The sequence below is a fragment of the Leptonotus elevatus genome, chromosome 12, assembly GCF_054856555.1.
Source record: "Leptonotus elevatus isolate MCC_2025b chromosome 12, RoL_Lele_1.0, whole genome shotgun sequence".
Taxonomy (NCBI): Eukaryota; Metazoa; Chordata; class Actinopteri; order Syngnathiformes; family Syngnathidae; genus Leptonotus; species Leptonotus elevatus.
Window position 1 is genome coordinate 14,233,098 of NC_141250.1, and position 18,028 is coordinate 14,251,125.

Genomic DNA, 18,028 nt, shown 5'->3' on the forward strand with positions numbered 1-18,028 from the left:
TAATCCGTGTAGAAACAAATATATTAGAGGTTGTTTTTTTTTTTTGCCCACACCGTTTTTAATTAAAAAAATATATATATATATTAATCACTTTTAATAAATACAAAGCAAGCTTGAAGTGCGTTTGGCAATGTGGCTGAATGGTTAAAGAATGCAAACTAAGTTAGAGCTCAACAATTCATACTAAATTGATGAAATTAGTACTAAATGTCATGTGGTACAGGTAGTGATCATAACAAGAGCAACACGATACTTCCAGGTGAGCATTAAAGTGTCAGCTTCTATTAACTTTCCTCTTTTGCCTTTGTCGAGTGCACTGAGGGCGTTCAGGTATCAAGAGAGCTTTGCATGCTTTCAGTGTAAGTGATGGCGCTTTGAATACAGTGGGGGGTCATCAAAGCTTTTCTGTCTGTTGGCCGCATGCGATATTGATGCAGGAAACAGTCTTCCTGCTGCTCGTTCTTCCAGCCAAACAATGTGACTAGTGAAGCAGGTCACTGTCCCAAGGGAATCGTTAGTATTTATGTCCCATTCATCTCATGTTCGCAATGTCCGTTTGAAATAATTACACTCAGCCAGATTCAAAATGTAGATATTTTATTTGTGTGCATAAGATTGTAGCTCAGCCCATGGATTCATACAGGTGATAGAAACTATTTCCCATCCGTTTTTTTAACAACTTTGACCTTTAACCCATACACTGAAGACCTTTCACTGCAACAACACATAGACAAATGTATGTGACTACAACTCTTGAATTATGTATGAGAGTTGACCCATGTGATCCAAGGGTTTATTTTTGAGTGGCCAGCGGGGACTTAATTGTGTGCACTCGAACAGGCACTTTGGGTGGTTTGCATACATGCATTTTGCTTTAATGTGCAAAGAAAAATTCAAGATCCAAACACTGGACAACAAGCAAAGCAGCACAATTCTAAAGCCAGCTAGCTTAATGCTAACACATAATGGGAAATGCCATAGACAGGATAACAAATAGCGTTGATAATTGTGGTGTTATGATCCTTCAGGCAGCGGATGTTGACAGAAAATATAACAGTACTTACACTGGCAAATTTTCTTTATGCTTTTTGAAAAACAATAATACTATTGTAGTTTACTGAGTGAAAGTCTTCATCGTTTGTGTTTTCTTGACTGCATTTAATAGGGCTAGGCGAGTACTGACACCAGTTTTGGGCTGATACCTGGGCTTTATTTCAAGGTATCGGTACTCGCAGGCTGATACTGGTATTGGTTGCCCTCTAGTGAAATAGAAATTAGAAATCAAAAGAATAGAAAATTGCCATTAATTTCATGCGATTTTATGATTTTTTTTTTGTATACTTAGATATTTCTTTAAAGTTATCTGTCATTGGAAAATTTTATGTTTCAAAAGTACAAGTCAGATTGATACTTGGTATCGGTATCTGTGACTACTCACGAATTGAATACTCATAATGGGATCGGTCTGAAAAAAATGGTATTGAACATCCCTCTTTTTTACCTTCTATTCAATTAGGTTATTAATATATGTTTAACAAAGTAAATATTATAGCATGCTATTTTCCTTATTAAAACATGTTACCGAAATTTTTGGGGCAATTCCCATTTATTTTAAGAAAGAAAGAAAGAAAAAGCTTGTATCTCAAGGCGCCACTGTATTTTAAGAATGTAAGTAAATATCAAGCAAATGGACTTATACTTTCCAAAGCATAACTTTTTTTCCCCCGTTTGTCCTTCCTGAGGTCAATTTACTCCCTCCATCATGCTGCCTGTGTGCGCCAGTACATTTCTGTGTATAATAATGTGATTCTCCAGTCAAATGCTGATGCATTCTGACAGGAAAAGAAGCAGATGAAAAGGCTTGGGATGAACACAGTGACGTGTTAACCTAAGATCTCTTCCTACACCGGCTGCAAGGCAGTCAAGGTCTTATGCTAATCCTGAGTCATTTGGGAACATTTCCAACTGAAGAACCACCTCTGGGTTTTATCCTGTTTCTCTCTGAGAGGCCACAAATATCCATTAAGCATCTGACTTGATGGAGGCACTTCACACCTTTTTACATGTAAAGAAATGGAAATGTACCTCCATTGGTTTGCTGAAAGGAGGGCCGACGATGCTTTGCGCAGCAGCTATTTGGCGGCTCCATTCTTCTAGAGTTCTATTGTTGTCAGCTTCCTTTAGTCTCCAACTTGAACATCACTCTGTCACCAGTACTAGCTTTAAAAAAATAAATAAATAAAACCCTCCTAATTGGGGTGTCAATGTTTGTAACAGAATAGATTGCTATAGTGTGAATACCGAACAAAGAATGCGTTTGCTCATTTGCATTCTCAAAATTTATAACCCATTTTGTGAACACAGTAGGTGAGGGGCTAACAAAACTAGTGACAATGGTTAAACACTTGTATACAAGCCCAGTGTCAAGAGGGCAACAATGAATGGGGTCAAAGAGGAACTTCTCCTTTTCTTACAGCGCCATATGGATTTTAATTATAAAGGAAGACTCTTAACATTGGTGTCAGGACTGCTTAGGATAAAAGTGCACAGATGTTGTTGCAATTACAGGGTCCGCACAGCCCTCCTTCTGCTTTCCAGTTAGATCAGGTGGGGACATTTGTGTTGGGAGACCCATCCCCCAAGCCCCTGGGGACAAGTGCTTGAATGAAAACACACACAACACAATCAATATAAGAAGTATTGAATGTTTATTTTCAGGTAAAAACAAAAAAAACGGCAACACGCAGAACAACAAATTTTAAAAAGGTTTCAAAAGCAGCATGCAATTTGTTTCAAAACTTCCAGTGTGGATGACAACAATAAATAAAAGCTTTCAGATACTCACACAACTTAAGCGCGAACACACACAACACTCTTCAAACTATTTACAGTCTCCAGAAGCAGCTACATCCCTCACAATAAAGACATTCTATGCCAGACCTAATATGACCTCACAGTTTTTACAAAAACAAACTTGACTGTAAAGCACAAGGAAACAATTTTGCTTAAAGGAAACAAGGCAAACAAACCTAAATGTTTTTTTTTACAACTGTACAAACTGTAGTAACATGTTCAATTAAAGCTTAGTTTCAAGTCTCACATTTTAGAGGTTCAGTCGAGTTAACTTGACAAAACACTGGAAGACTCTGACTCAGTCGACACTGATGAAATCTGCCCGCGCTTTTTTGTCATGAGCGTCGCCTTCTGACTTGATTTGCTGTTCAAAGTCAACGCGCTCCTGGCGGACTTTTTGAATTTAACACCCAGGAACGCATACAAGATTGGGTTAAGGCAGCAGTGGAAATACGCTAAGGCTTCGGTGATGGAGATCCACTTGGTCACCGCTTGCTCCAGCTCACAAGAAGGCACGATCACGTTGAGCATCATGAGGGTGTCCAGTAAGAGGCCCACGCAATACGGCAGCCAGCAGGAGAAGAAGCACAGGATGAGGATGACCGTAGTCTTCAGAGCTTTCTTCTTCAGCGCTTGACCCTTGGCGCCTTGTGACAGCTTGGCGATGATGATGCAATAGCAGATGAGAATGACCAGGCCGGGTAGGACGAAGCCCACCAGGATGTGCTGGAAGCGGAAAACCACCGTCCACGTGAGGCCGCTCTCCTCGGGATAAATGCGCTGGCAGATGATCCTGGATTCGGGCAGCTGGATGCTTCCGTCGGCCAGGAAGAGGAAGTTGGACGAACTCGTTTCTTGCGTTCTGGCGAACACCAGATCTGGTACGGTGAGGATGGCGGCAGGTAGCCACACGCCCACATAGATGATTTTGCTCGCCAGAAGCTTCCTCGTGGCTTGACTGTTAGTGGCCCTCACGACAGCCAAGTATCTGTCCAGGCTGATAAAGGCCAGGATGAGCACGCTGCTGTACAGGTTGACGGTGTAGATTATGTGCACAAACACACAGAGGAAACTTCCAAAGTACCAGTATTTGGCCGCGTCCACGGCCCAGAAGGGAAGCGTGAACACAAGCAGCAGGTCAGCCACAGACAGATGTAGCCGGTACTTATCTGTCATTGTTTTGACCTTTTTCTGATAGCCCATCACGACGACTACTAATCCATTGCCAATCACGCCAAGAACAATTATAATTCCAAAAACGGCTGGCAGGAAAACCTTTTTGAAGTCGTCGCCGAGAGCTCGGTCGCATGGCTCCTGAAAGTCCAAGTCGAAGTCGCCAGACTCCTCTGAGATGTTGTCAGAAGTGTTGGTGAAAAAGTAGACAGACATAGCGACCTAAATGAGCAAAAACATGGTGAGGCCCGTCAGACATGTGGAAGATGCACGAATGTAAAACTACTGCATTTTGAAACTTTGTCTTGAAATGCTTTACACTTTTTTTTTTGGTTATGCACTCAAACTGATAAAGAACCAGAAACCTATTAAAAAAAATAGTGAAACCAATTTGTCACACGTAATCATCCTTTGCAGAAAAGCAATTGCGTTATTTATGAGATAAAAAAAGAACAACAACAAACTCACCTCCAAGTTAAGAAACCAAGTTAATGAAACGTTAGGAAAGCTGTGTGTGCGCGCATCTGAACAGGGTGTTGTGAGTGTCTGCAGCACGCGCCTCAATAAATGCCGTGGGTGTCCCAGCCCGGCCGACCCCTCCCCTGAAGGAGGCGGGACCCACTCTTCCAAAAACGGGTGGGCTTTATAAAGATAGAGCGCTCTGTAACTTTGGTTTCTTACGCCCGCCTCATTTATGAAACAGAACATCTGTGCTTTGCTTATTTTGGATGCAGCATCGTTTACATTTCTTAATGTACACGCACATAAACACAAATACCGGAGGTTGCAAAATTAGTCACACGCTTCAGTAGAAAGCTAAATACTAGTTTGGTAAAACATAGAATTATTAATAATTCATATCCTGTACTTTTAAACAATTACAGACTAAAATGTACTTACGTAAATACAAAATATTGAAAAAGTAACAAGCCTGTAATGTTGAAAATAATGCACAGATACCTGTTTTCAAATGTAGAGAATAAAACAAAAAATACAAAATGTTAAAAAAATATATAATCAAGTAAAGTAGAGATATGTGGGGAAAAAAACTACTTAATTAGTAACAAAGTTTTCTTTTTATTTTGTTACTTCCTACCATTGAGACATACATGAGCACAGTCACTTGCTCAGCAGACACGCACACACACAAGCATGCAATATAGATGAGAGGTCATTCAGTTGAAGTGGATTGGTGGACAATTGCAACACTTTTGGCATTACAGATTGTGTCTTTATTAAAGTTCCTGAAGTAAAATCAGAGATTTCTTTGTAAACACATCACACGTGTTCGAAGATTGCTGAACATATGCAAAGACTGAGAGTTATAGCGTTAAAACTTTTCTTCATTTCAGTTCTCCAGATGTTCGGCTCAGGCGTGAGTCCCCCCTCACTTACTATATAAAAACCTGAGCATCTTCACGTAACCTGCACAATTGTGGTGTGCCGGTAGCTAGCGATCAAGCCAATCAGGAGCAGTTGAACTGTGAACCAAGCTAGCAATAGCATTTAGCATTAGCCAAAGTTTTAGCACTGATTGATTAGCGATGTTCATACAAGGAGGAGACCCTCCTTTTCGTTGTTTTGCCAACGTGCAAATGAAGCCGCTACGTTCGTAGTATCCCACCACCAAACTCCCTCAAAAAACGCGAGGCAAAGTATTGTTTCATTTTGGGTGTGAATGTAGCATAAGTGTTCTTAGATCCCTTGAAAGACATCTAATAAATCTTTGTTATGATCTTGATCATTATTGTTTTGTTTTTTTAACGATGAACTCATCATCCTCTTACCATGTGCTACCCCGTGGGACAATATGTTCACATTCAGACATTTCCACAGGCCATCTATAAAAACTTTAAAGTTTTACTATAAATCACTGATTGGTTTAGGACCTTTTACGTTAAAGAAATGCTAATGGAATACAAACCCAGTAGGGCTCAGAGGTCTGAAGACTCGGGTCAATAGTGGAGCTTCAAAGCAAACATGGTGAAGCAACATTTAGCTGTTATGCTGCATGCAAATAGAATAAGCTGTCAACAAAAGTAAAGTTAGCCCCAAGTGAAAACTGCCCCCACCATTGATAACTATGATTGGGATCTTTTAAAGAATTTTAAAAATAAATTTTCCAAAATTGTTTTCTTGCTCTGTATGCACTTTTAGTAATTTTGTTTGATTGTTACAAGTGCTTTTAAATGTTATACTTTTATGTGACACACATTGAGTTACCTTGTGTATGAAATGCACTTATATAAATAAAGCTGACTTGCCTATAATGTTTTGGATGTCACCTAAAGTGGGAATCTCTTATGCCTTCATACAGTGCTTAAGTGTTATGTCTACACTCCAAAGTGCTGAATAACCCCAGTGGATGTGTAAAGTACCTTACATGCTATAATGAGGGATTTCAATCAAACAGCCTTGTGGCATACAACTCGAATCTCTCTCGCAGCTTTGCCAATCCTCTCTGATTTCAGTTAAGTTAGTGATGACAGGTCCCGGCCACACCGAACCCGCCTCCCTCCTCAGAGAGCAGGCAGGCGGGTGTCTGAAACTTAATCTGCACCAGGAGACATGCAAATGCTAAGCCGCGTCTTTGAAATATGAGACGGGTGATAGATTTTATACATTGACGTGTGTCATTGATTTCATTGCTAGCAAGCTGGTTTTTAAAGGCATCGCGCGTGTTTTGAATAAAATGCAAGTACACAGTCACACTTCATGTTGCAATCACCTTTCAGGCCCGGGAAAGATTACAATTCACGCTCGGAACTACTACCAAAAAATTCACCTCAATTTACAGCTATGAGTTTCCAAACAACCGCAGCGAAGGTGTTATGCAACTTTGAGAGCGGGGTGATATTTTCAAATAGGGAAGTTCACACATTGCACACAATAATAAACGTTACAACTATCTGTCACGGTTTCCTGCAGAGGCTTGAACATCCCTGATGTGTTGTTTATTTAAAAAGTTTTAACCAAAATATCACCAAAATATCACCTTCAATACTACATAACATGAAAATGATGTTGAGCGTTCTCGCCACAAAACGGACTCACAAAAATAATTTAGGAGCTCAGTCATCACAACTTTGACAACTACTATCACCCAATGATCAACAATCACCAGTCACACACTTGCTGATTGACCCCCAAGAAGAGCAACAAGCACTTCAGGGGCTTATCAAAGTGGTTTTACACTCATCTTTTGTGTTTTGTGTCCTCAGTGAGAGAAACGGGGAGAATCTGTGGCTCGGAGAAAGGCCACTGTATTGCTATGTTGCTCTTATCAACACTATCCAGACGAAGGCATTTGCTGTGTTATCAGTCTGTAAGCACAACTCCTGGGTTTCATCTGCGCGCACTATTTCGTCTTCACTTTCACTCGCCCACTCGGTGAAACCGTTTTGTTTTTTTTGTTATTTAGAGATATTTTTGTTTTGGACTTGTGTCCTCAAATTCCCTCCACATGCTCTTGCATAAGTTTGGTTAGATGGAACAACAACACACCTAAAAAAAGTCAACAATAAATGTATTAACAGGGCTACCTCGAATTACGAATGACCCGACTTCAAGATATGTGCAGTCACTGACGTTTTTCTTCTTCTTTTTTTGTCTTAAGTTCTTCAACTCATTCTTCAATAAAAAAAAAAAAAGAGGCTTCAAGCTGTTTATTGCCACTCCCCGTTCAAGTTTACTGTTAGAATAAATAAGACACTAAGTGAATTACCGGTACACAATGTTTGTTGTCTTACAAAGCTCAGCTAGCTTAATGCTAACGTACGTTGAAAAACGCTGTCGACAGGCAAACAAAACTGGTACGTTTGATAAAATAGTACTTACAGGCATATATTCTTTGTTCTCTGCCAAAACTAACATATCTCATTTGCAATGGTCTTTTGTTTTACCATCAATTCTATATAGTGATTATTATTATAATTCAATTGCTGGTTTGGTCCGTAACATGTCAAAAAATGTGCGCCTAAACGACTAATCAATTTTCAATAATAATCGACCAATTTAACTTGTCCATTTATCATTGAACCTCTGAATTGTATGTTTTTATAAAGTACAATAGGCCTACTGTACCTTTCTCTGTTTAAATTTTTATTTTATTTTTATTAAAAAACACATTGCAAATTTATTTGTTGGGTGTTTTTTGAGGCGGAGTAAAATATGAATGGCTTTTCCATTAACTTAAACGGAGGAAGAGTTACTGTATGACTGTGGTAACAGAATGAATTAAAGTCATAAGTCAAGGTACAACCATGTATTTAAATAGGAATATACAGAAGTTTCACTACATCCTCGCTTCACAGTAATACGTCATTTTGAGTGTCACAGATGAGGGACGAGTAAACGAGTTTGGCAAACTGTGGCCAGCAGGGGGACTCCACATGTTTCTTTTTGTGTGTGTGTGTGTGTGTGTGTGTGGGGGTGTGTGTGTGTGTGTGTGTGTGTGTGTGTGTGGGTGTGTGTGTGTGGGTGTGGGTGTGTGGGTGTGTGTGTGTGGGTGTAAATAATGTATTTTATTACCCCAAGCAACATTTTTATGGGTGACCAAAGTGCATCTGTATCTGCGATGACCTCTTGATTGAAAAATAGACTATTAAAAAAAAAAAAAACCTGCTCGGCTCCAAGCGCCTTTGAGGCTTGTGGATGCATGCGTGTTTTGATGATAACGCTCTATATCTTTCCCAATTCTGCGTCTTTATAATAACAAATTACAAAATAATGGAAATAGACGTCCCATCCATCTATGTTGATGCAGTACATTAATTTATAACATCGACAACGAATTATAATTGTATTTCGTTCTTTAGTTTAAACGAAAGCTAACTTGTTTGTACAGGTAGATCAATTTAAAATGGCAAATGCCCAAAAAGTCACATTCGAGGCCTCTAAATCACAGTGTTGGTATTTGATAATAATTTCAGAATTATTCAAAATCATGCTTCTAAACTTTAAGTTTAGGTGTTTGTCAGTAGCATTATTGGTTTAACTCCCATCCCTCCAAATAGAACTAATCTTTAAGCAATTATAAGAAGCATAATCACTCCAATCGATGCACCGGCATGGCTTGTGCGTGTACATGGAGCTTATGACCGTGTACCATTTTGATTTAAGTGATTCCCCTCCTTAAAACAAACAAGATTCCTCCCTACCAGCTCCAGCAGGATAGCTGCTGTCTCCACTGTCGGCACGAGGATTCAGATTGCTATCGTCCTCGGCATACAAAAGATATGCGAGTTACTTAGAATACAAATCACAAGAAGTGTGAACGCCGGCGAAGGGGGCTCTTCACTAAAGAATGGCTATTGAAATGAGATAGAAGAATGGCGGCGAGATAAAGGAAAGAGAGCAGTGGTGCGCAGTCAACGGCAAGCCTTTTAGTGCAACTCATGCCTCGGCAGGATCATTTCCGCATAATGACACCTTTGCTTAAATGTCACCTTCACTTTTCATAGGTCTTGTAGAAAAATAACAGGCAGCCTTGGTTGTTAAAGTTGACTACGTCAGACTTTAACTATGCACGATCAGAACCAGAATGATAAAAAAAGAGAGAGAGAGGGAAAAAAAAGTCTGGACTCTATAAGAGACTAAAAAGCACAGTTTCATTTACTCAGGATCACATAACAAATCTCCATTAGGTTGCTTTAATGAGTATGTAATGTGCCATGAGAGCTCATGACATGAAATGATCCAATTTCACTTAATTTGTCTGAAAATTATTATTAGCATTAATTACCCCTCCCCTGCAAATTGTGAGATCCCGAATGATTTCCATTGTTCCTGTGACAGTGACAATAAAATGCTACTCAATTTTATTCTAGTCAAGAACTTCCGCACCAAAATTCACATCAGCAGTTATCCGGCACAATTGCGATGTACTGTTAGCTAGCTAGTTATTAACGTTGCCAAGCTGAATTGTTTGTTGATTAAAAAAAATAAATAAATATACATATATATATATATATATATATATATATATATATATATATATATATATATATATATATATATATATATATATATATATATATATATATATATATATATATATATATATATATTGAAGGCTCATAATAATAATCTTATGTTTGTGTGAACACTGAACTGTTTTTGGAATCTGCCTCAGGAGCTGAGATTTTTAAAATTGTTGAATTTCAAGGAAAACTTTTTCTTGGGTTTTCGGAAGGACTCAAAAGTCACCCATGAGTTTTAGAGGCATGTTTTGCCAGGGGATTAAGGCCTTAATGGGTTAATTAAAGAACATTATCATATTCATCTTAGGGGGACTTTAACTGCTCTGCCATGAAATGGCAAAACGTTTATCCACATTGACATTACACTAGATGAAGTCTTAAATCTTCCTGCAAGTATATATCAGCATTCAGCATTTCAGTCGCCGTAAATCAACCGCAAGATTTTTCTATAAAAGGAGTGCCTTGGCTCGATGATGGCAAAAAGCCAATAATAAATAAATGTTGGGAACCACTGTTTTAGTTGTAGGTGGTTTTATTCGTCCAACACAAGAATGTGGCCTCTGAAATATTCTGGAGCGAAGAATGTGGTGTTGTTTTGATATGAATGATTATGCACCTGCAAAATGTGCGTTATTTCACTCTGGAATGCATTGCATGACTTCTCTATCTGGCTAGTCATCTACCAGTCAAGGTTCCATCAGGGCATTTTTGTGTTAACACTTATTAAGAAAAAAAAATGTCAACAAACTACACAAAAATCGAACAAACAGATGACATTTAGTCAAATGGGCCAAAATGAATGATTCAATTTCCACACAAAGCATCCTGTGTTTGAAGTAAGCACTTACTTAAACAATAGAGCCTCTTAAAAAGCTAATTTCTTATCTTCGGAAGGCACCCTCTTAGACTTCCGACTTTTCACTAAGGTTGCATGTGTTGTCGGCCCATTTAAAGCACTTTCCTTGACCTCAATCAAGGTCACAACGCTCCACTAAAATCAGAATGTACCGCAAGGACTATGCAGAAAGAGCCGCACATCCACCCTGAATACAAAATCTTTTTGAGGCTCCATATTCCAGTATGAAATTTATTCATGCGTTCCTACTTTTGTGCCCACCGTGCATGGTGAAGTTATTTCAGGGTCACTGCAGGACATCAATAGAAACACATAAACAAATGTCTCGCCACTTCAGTCGTAGTAGACTCAGAGGATTTATTTCATTTTTCTTCTTTGCGGCATACTAAAAAGGTAATTTCTTGGCACTCAAGACAAAGTCTTGACGTTGGCAATTTTCATGCCGACTACCTTCCCACATCCTTCTGCTGCCTGTTCCGATATTGAGTCTCTACATATCAAGGAAACTGGGAAAAAAACTCAAAAAGACTGAAATCATTTGGCACTGTCCTTAAGCAGTAAAGAAAGTGATGCAACACACGCCAAGACTGGTTGGGAAATGTGTGTTGCATAGGACGTGTGGTTTTTATATGACTTCATAATAAATGCAATCAGGGTTCCCTTTCCTTTTTTACCAACGTCTCCATTGTGGTTTTGCTTCAAATTTACACATGTTACTAAAATGACTTCTTTTTTTTTTGATTCAATGATTTACACATCACTTTAAACATTTAAAAACCCTGTTAAGTGATTTCATAGATTTTTTTCCCCCTGAAATATTGTACTTTATATGCTTGAGGATAATTGCTGAAAACTTGTTTTTAAATCAAAACAAATCCTCACAAATCAAACGACAACGATTCAAACTCCAATGATTTTCAATGAGCGGAGAGCTTCTATCGCCAAGTTAATGCTGCATTCGAGGAAGCTGGGAAGTCGGATTGATCCCACTCGAATTGTCCAACAACAAGCGTTCCAGGCAAATGTAAACAACAAAGATGGCTGATTACGCAGTCTGTCCAAATCACCTCGTGTTACACGAAGTTATTTTAATTAACTAAATGAATGTGATAATTGTCAAGTGATGTCAAATTGAAGGCGTCCTTCCCAACTCGGATTTCCAATTTCAAAAGAGCACACTTCCTGGTTGAGAAAAGTCTGACTTCCCACTTTCCTCTTCTCCTTGAATGCAGCATTAGACTGCCATTTTGATCTGTAAAATGCAAATGTGACGTATGCTAAGCATTGCCTGCTCTTTTTTTTTTTTTTTTAAAGGTTTTCTCAAACAAACAATGTGCCTAAAGAACGTCATTGTTCATCGACTTCTTTAAGTTCCAATACAATCCTCTTGCTGCTTTTGTAAGTCCCAGCAAGTTTCCTTTCAAGCTCCCTGTAGGTGGAGGTTCCTCCATCTGGCCCACAAAGACCTTGTGGTAGAGGCTTAGCTCGGCCCTGGCCCCTGATCACCTCAGATAACAGAAACAATGTGCCAGATGACAGCAGATAAGCTTTCGAGAGAGTCAGGTGACCAAGGAGAAAGAGCCAATCAACCAGCTGCCAACCGGACTATATCATTACTTCCTATAGTAGAGCACTTGAAGTGCTTTATGCACTTGTCAACGTTAAAGTGGGAAATAATTCTGCTTTACAACCTCCGCTTTAATGTTTTTAGCTGTTTTTGTATGCATGAAGTGTAGGTTGCCTTGTTTGAAAGCATAAACTGTTGGTGCTGATGCAGTTGTCAAACCACTTTCTAATGCATGTTACGACTTTGAAAAAAAAGTGAAAAGGAACAATATAAGTGGGGTATTTTTCGCCATACTTGGCCATTTTCTTGTCCCTATGCTAGTGTGGGGAAATCTACAGTATCACTATCTGTCATTTATTTCTTGTGATTTACTCGGGGAGTCGGGTTTTTTCCAAATACGTATTTGTATGCGCGGCGGCCATCTTACATTGCCACTCGCAAAGAGAGGCTAATTTAAATACTTTGATTTCTCTGCCGCATTTACATGTTATTTTCTGTCTCTTTGTTGGAAATGCCACAGTGTGTATATACTGTAAGTTCCTGTGTCTGGCGTGTAACCCACTGTAAATACACAAGCAGAGGCAAATTAATATGGAGAAACTCAGATGCAGCACAGCAGCACACTTTTGTAGGAAACCGAAAGCGACTAATTTATTCGTGTGATGAATGGCTTTTTTTGACCGTAGAAAGTTAAAAGTGGAAATGTTTGCCCATTTGCATAATGACATTTTTGCGTCACGGTTTAGATCGGGATATGGGAGTGTAATACATCAAGGGGTGATCCTGAATATTTGTGAAACCAGAAATTTTATATGACCTTAACTACTTGTAAACGTAGTCACAGATTTGTGCATTTGTTCACTACGTGAGACATTATTGCCATCAAAGGGTCAGAATGGAATATTATTGACGTCTAGGACTACTTATAAATAGGGATGGGCGAGTACCGATACCAGGTATCGGTATCAGTGCCGACGCCAGCCTTATTTTAAGGTATCAGTACTCGTGACAGTGGCCGTTACCAGTATCGACCACACTCTAGTGGCCGCTTGACAATCAGGAACTAGAAAATAGAGAAATCGAAAATTTATATTCATATTTGCAATTTTTAGGAATAACTCTAGATTGGGATTTATAAGTCTTTTTATTTTTTTTTAATGATCTGGCTTTTGTGTGCGTGTGTGTGTGTGTGTGTGGGTGGGGGGGGGGGGTGTTATGTACTAGTGGTATCAGTATCTGGTATCGGTGACTAGTCCAGAGTTGAGTATCGTATCGGGCTGGAACAAAGTGGTATCGAACATCCCTACTTGTTAATTCAAATCTAAATCTGGGCAATGTATTCTTTAAAAAAATAACTCAACCACTTCCCATGTACACTGAACAAGAATAGAAACGCAATACTTTTGTTTTTGCCCCCAGTTTTTGTGAACTAGGTTCAAAGATAAACATTTTTCTATGTACACAAAAGGCCATTTCTCTCTAATATTGTTCACAAATGCGTCTTAGGCCCCGCCCACCCAAAAGCCAGTTTCAATGTATCCTCACAAGTTTCTTCCAGTTTAAACCGTTCGTCCACATGATGGCGAGATTTCGGAGCTTGAAACCGATCACTTTTGAAACCGGGCTCCAGAGTGGAAAGATTTCAAAACGCGTACGCGTCCGTCTGGACATCATATGCAGGATACTCCTCCAGTGATGACGTAATGGTCGCAGCTCGATGGCGACCAATTCTCGTGTGACTACGCGCGAACTGTCAGTCTGTCAACAACAATTGCGGATAGCCGTGTCGTTAGTCATTTTGCGCAGCCTCCTTAGCTTGCTTATGCTTTTGCAGCAAAACATTTTGCTTCTTTATTCCCACGTTCAACAAGCGGCGTTGTACTTAAATCACCCGCCATTGTCAATTCTAATGTGTTTGTCTTTTTCATGTTGTTTCGATGCAAAGCCATGTTTGTTCTGTAAATTGCAATAAAGATAAAAAAAAAAAAGTGTTTGTCTTCTTCGCTGATTCTTCTTCTCCGCTTTCCGTTAACTCCCTGTGGCTGCGCTACAGCGCTGCTTCAGACCTGGCATATGCATTACAGCCGTTAAACGTCCTCGGCGTCTTCTTTTGGACACACGCAAGTCTTGAAATGCTTCTGTGTGTACGAGATTTGTTTGAGGAACGACGCCGGCTTTGCTTCCGTCTGGACGGGGCCTAAATCTGTGTGAGTGAGCATTTCTTCTTTGTTGAGATAATCCATCCCACCTCACTGGTGTGACATATCAAGGTGCTGATTAGAAAGTCGATTATTGCACAGCTGTGGGTGTGATTGTCTGAGGAGTTATTGTTATTTTGAGAACATCGCACATTATAAGAGCAGTAAAAAATACACTTATGATCTCATACACCAGGTAGAAAAAAAACAAATCAGTTAAATGTTACAAATGAGTGAGTACCTTTCTTTAGTCGTGTATCTGGATGATGTTTCTCTCCCTCTCACACACACACGCACACGCACACGCACACGTAGGGTGATGGATGGGTCAGGTGTGACATGTACACTTTTCTTCCACTAGAAGCAATGACTTTCCAATTTGCTCATTTTCAGTGAGAGGTGAGAGGTCAGGCAGCAAGGTGCGTGTAATCTTACAAACAAGGGTAATCTTGTAAAGCTGTCACGGTCACGCTCGTCACACGCCCACTATTAGAGTTGAATGAGCGTTTACTTCACTCGACATGTGTTTAAACCTGTCACATTGGACTCGTTTCTAGAACACGAGGGAGGATAAATAAAGGCTGTGTACGTACATGTGCAGGCTGATAAGTTCACCGTCTTGTCTGAATTGAATACTTTGGAAAGAAGTGAGAGAGTGAGGAAATTAACACAGAATTTTTTGTGTTACTGATTAATATAGCGCTAAAGTGTTTTTTTTTTTTTTTAAAGGTGGCAGGAGGTTCATTTGCGAGGGCAGATGGAGGTTATACCCCAATCCTGACGTATGCAAGCAGTAAGCCTGTCTGTAGGGGTCAGGTTATACCCTTTCCATTTAAATAAATTATTATAAATAAATGCCCGAGTCTTGATGACTGGTTTACATAGGGAAGCGATCTGGCGTATCACTCAAGAGTAAGCGATGATCTGTCGATGTGGTCTATGTGGTGATGTCACATCTGCCCCAACATGGCGATGAGCATTAAAATTAACCAACGGAATTATTTTGGCCAATATAAGACTAGACAGAAAAATGGGAACACCAGATATTTATCCAACTTTACAATATTGCTCCGTTTCCCCATCAATACCTCCAAATTGGGCACCTGAGGTACACGTTAAACACCAACTAGCTAAAAATACTGCTAACTAAATTTTAATAATTGTCACTCTTAACAGACCATTTGAACATATTAAACATAGAACAACCACAAATAATTTCATATCTTACCTGACTGTCTGTGCTCAGCATTGGATAGTGAATGTAAAATACACTTGACTTTTTTTCCTTAATTTGTGGCATGGTGGGAACCAACTTCTAAGTGGTGGATTGGAGTGGGAGTGAATTTTTAAATAGTGATTAAAAGGTTTATACACACTATGGAGACAATAATTGAATATTGATAGATTCATTGCCAACTGTAGGAGGTGGAAACTGGGTTGGCAAGGCATTTGGTAAAAGTGGCAACTGCCACCATTTGCCACCCTGTAAAACCGCCTCTGTTGCTGTAGAGGGAGAACCCAGAAGCAAAGAAAAGCATTCCTTTAAGTTCATTTAGTTTTGTTCATTTAATGAAAAAAATATAATGTTATAGTTGTACTTTTCTTTAATATCCATTACAGATTTATTTAAATTGTTATATGTATATATAAATATATATATTTTTTTTAATTATTATTATTATTATTTTTTTTTTACTTGTACTGCTTTAATTTGCAGGATAAGTGTTTTGCTTGGTGTTATTCACAACAAAGATCTTCCACAGGCGTCAAGCATCAAGCAGGAAGACCCAGAAGCACCACTTCCAAATGTAAAATCTATGAAAACCTCTGCTTTCTAGTCACTCTTTACTGACCCTGCTGATTTACAGCGCCACTTAGCGCAAGGGGGCCTCATTCATCGTCATTCATTATTTAAACGCAGTGATAGAAAAGAAGCCGCGCAGATGTTTACATATGAGCGTCTCTGTCCATGTCATAAAGCGCTGACTTGTTTTGGGGACGAATGCTCAGCACCAAACCGGAACAAAGCACCAAAGGCAGGACCATCTATCAGGCTGTGCCAACAGCTCTTGCGGTGCCTCCTTGTCTGAAAGATGACACCGTCTACATCGGCAGCCTCCAGCCAGTGGACCCGAAACTTTTTATTTGCTACTTCTTACTGTATGCCGGCCGGGCGCTGTGGACAGTAAAACCTGCCATTTATTTGCCATTTAAGTTGATCTTAAGTTCGCTTTCAGGCTCACTTTAACCAGACGGCTCAAATAATCAAAGCCTTATTATCTAAACAATCAAAGTGATGCTGTTGGAAATGCAGGCGATTGTTTCTCAGGATTCTCAGTGAAACGAGCATTATTTCAAACAGCACGTCAACATTTAAGGATGTTAAATATGTTGTTTGTTTGTTTGTCTGATGTTTGTGTGCAGCAGTAGCAGCAGGGAGTTCCCCTTGTGAATCCCTTTTTTTTTTTAAGATAAACATACCAACGGGCTGTGTTTCACCATCTAAACGATACAACTTCCTCCTCAACCCAAACTCTCTGGCCTGAAACGGGCTCCTTTGTAGTCACGCATGCCTCTGGGTTTATTTTCCCAGCACAATAGAATTCTTTGCCAAAGACTTTTAAGATTGGGATTGCTGATAGCGATTGTTGCCCTTACTGCAACCCATCACCTCAAATCTGTGAGTATTATTGTGTTTTTGTGTAAACAACAACGTGGACTCAATAATACATGTGGATTTGTAGGGCGATGACCAACATCCGGTCCAGTTTTTGGAATATTCAAGAGACCCCTGTGTCTTAGAGTTGTTTAAAACACGTATACTTGCAACATTGTTGGCAAAGGAGGTTCACTGCATTCCACGGGAAAAAGAAATATTGATCTGTATATGGAAGGTGCTTCTTGTTCTCTGCTGCTTGCTTTTTAAGTGTGGTGAAAACACATTTCCACAGAAAAACAACAACAACCCGTAATAGAAAGAACTGAATTCTGACTCATGAACCATACAGTTTGTGTTCACGTTTGTAGCTGGGAGATAATGGACTGGCTTTCTGGAGACGCATGGGAGAGTTCTAGGCCTCAGGTGGGAACGCGCCACCATAAAGTTAAATTTTTTTTCAGACTGATTATTATCTGTCAGGAAGGGAGACACTTGGATATTTGCTTTGAGCCGCGGTGGCTGAAGAGGGACGCTGGAAGGCAGCTGAAAGAATGTGTCATTATCAGAAGTGTCGACAAAGCTTTCGGGTTATCATCAATAACATCAGTGAGAGGGTTGTGTGTGTTTTAGTTGACTGCATGCTGCTACTCTCTGTTTACCTTGGTCTTGTACATAGATAAGAACGTGTACTGTATGTTATATGTCTTGCTTAGCTAGCGCTAGTGATGGATGGATGGCTGG

At 39.6% G+C, this 18,028-nt stretch overlaps 1 protein-coding gene across 1 annotated transcript; it reads right to left on the reverse strand.

The window, feature by feature from the left end:
* Positions 1 to 2,691: 2,691 nt before the first annotated feature.
* On the reverse strand, positions 2,692 to 4,622 carry LOC147164686 (C-X-C chemokine receptor type 4-like). The gene is made up of 2 exons (XM_086092023.1): positions 4,495 to 4,622; positions 2,692 to 4,248 (listed from the first exon to the last, which is right to left on the reverse strand). Exon 2 carries the CDS (start codon positions 4,240 to 4,242, stop codon positions 3,121 to 3,123), a length of 1,122 nt encoding a protein of 373 aa, XP_085948149.1. The 5' UTR covers positions 4,243 to 4,248; positions 4,495 to 4,622; the 3' UTR covers positions 2,692 to 3,120.
* Positions 4,623 to 18,028: the final 13,406 nt, after the last annotated feature.

Coding starts and splice junctions, on each gene's coding strand:
- LOC147164686 (XM_086092023.1), bottom strand. CDS start 4,242: ATGTCTGTCTACTTTTTCACCAACACTTCTGACAACATCTCAGAGGAG.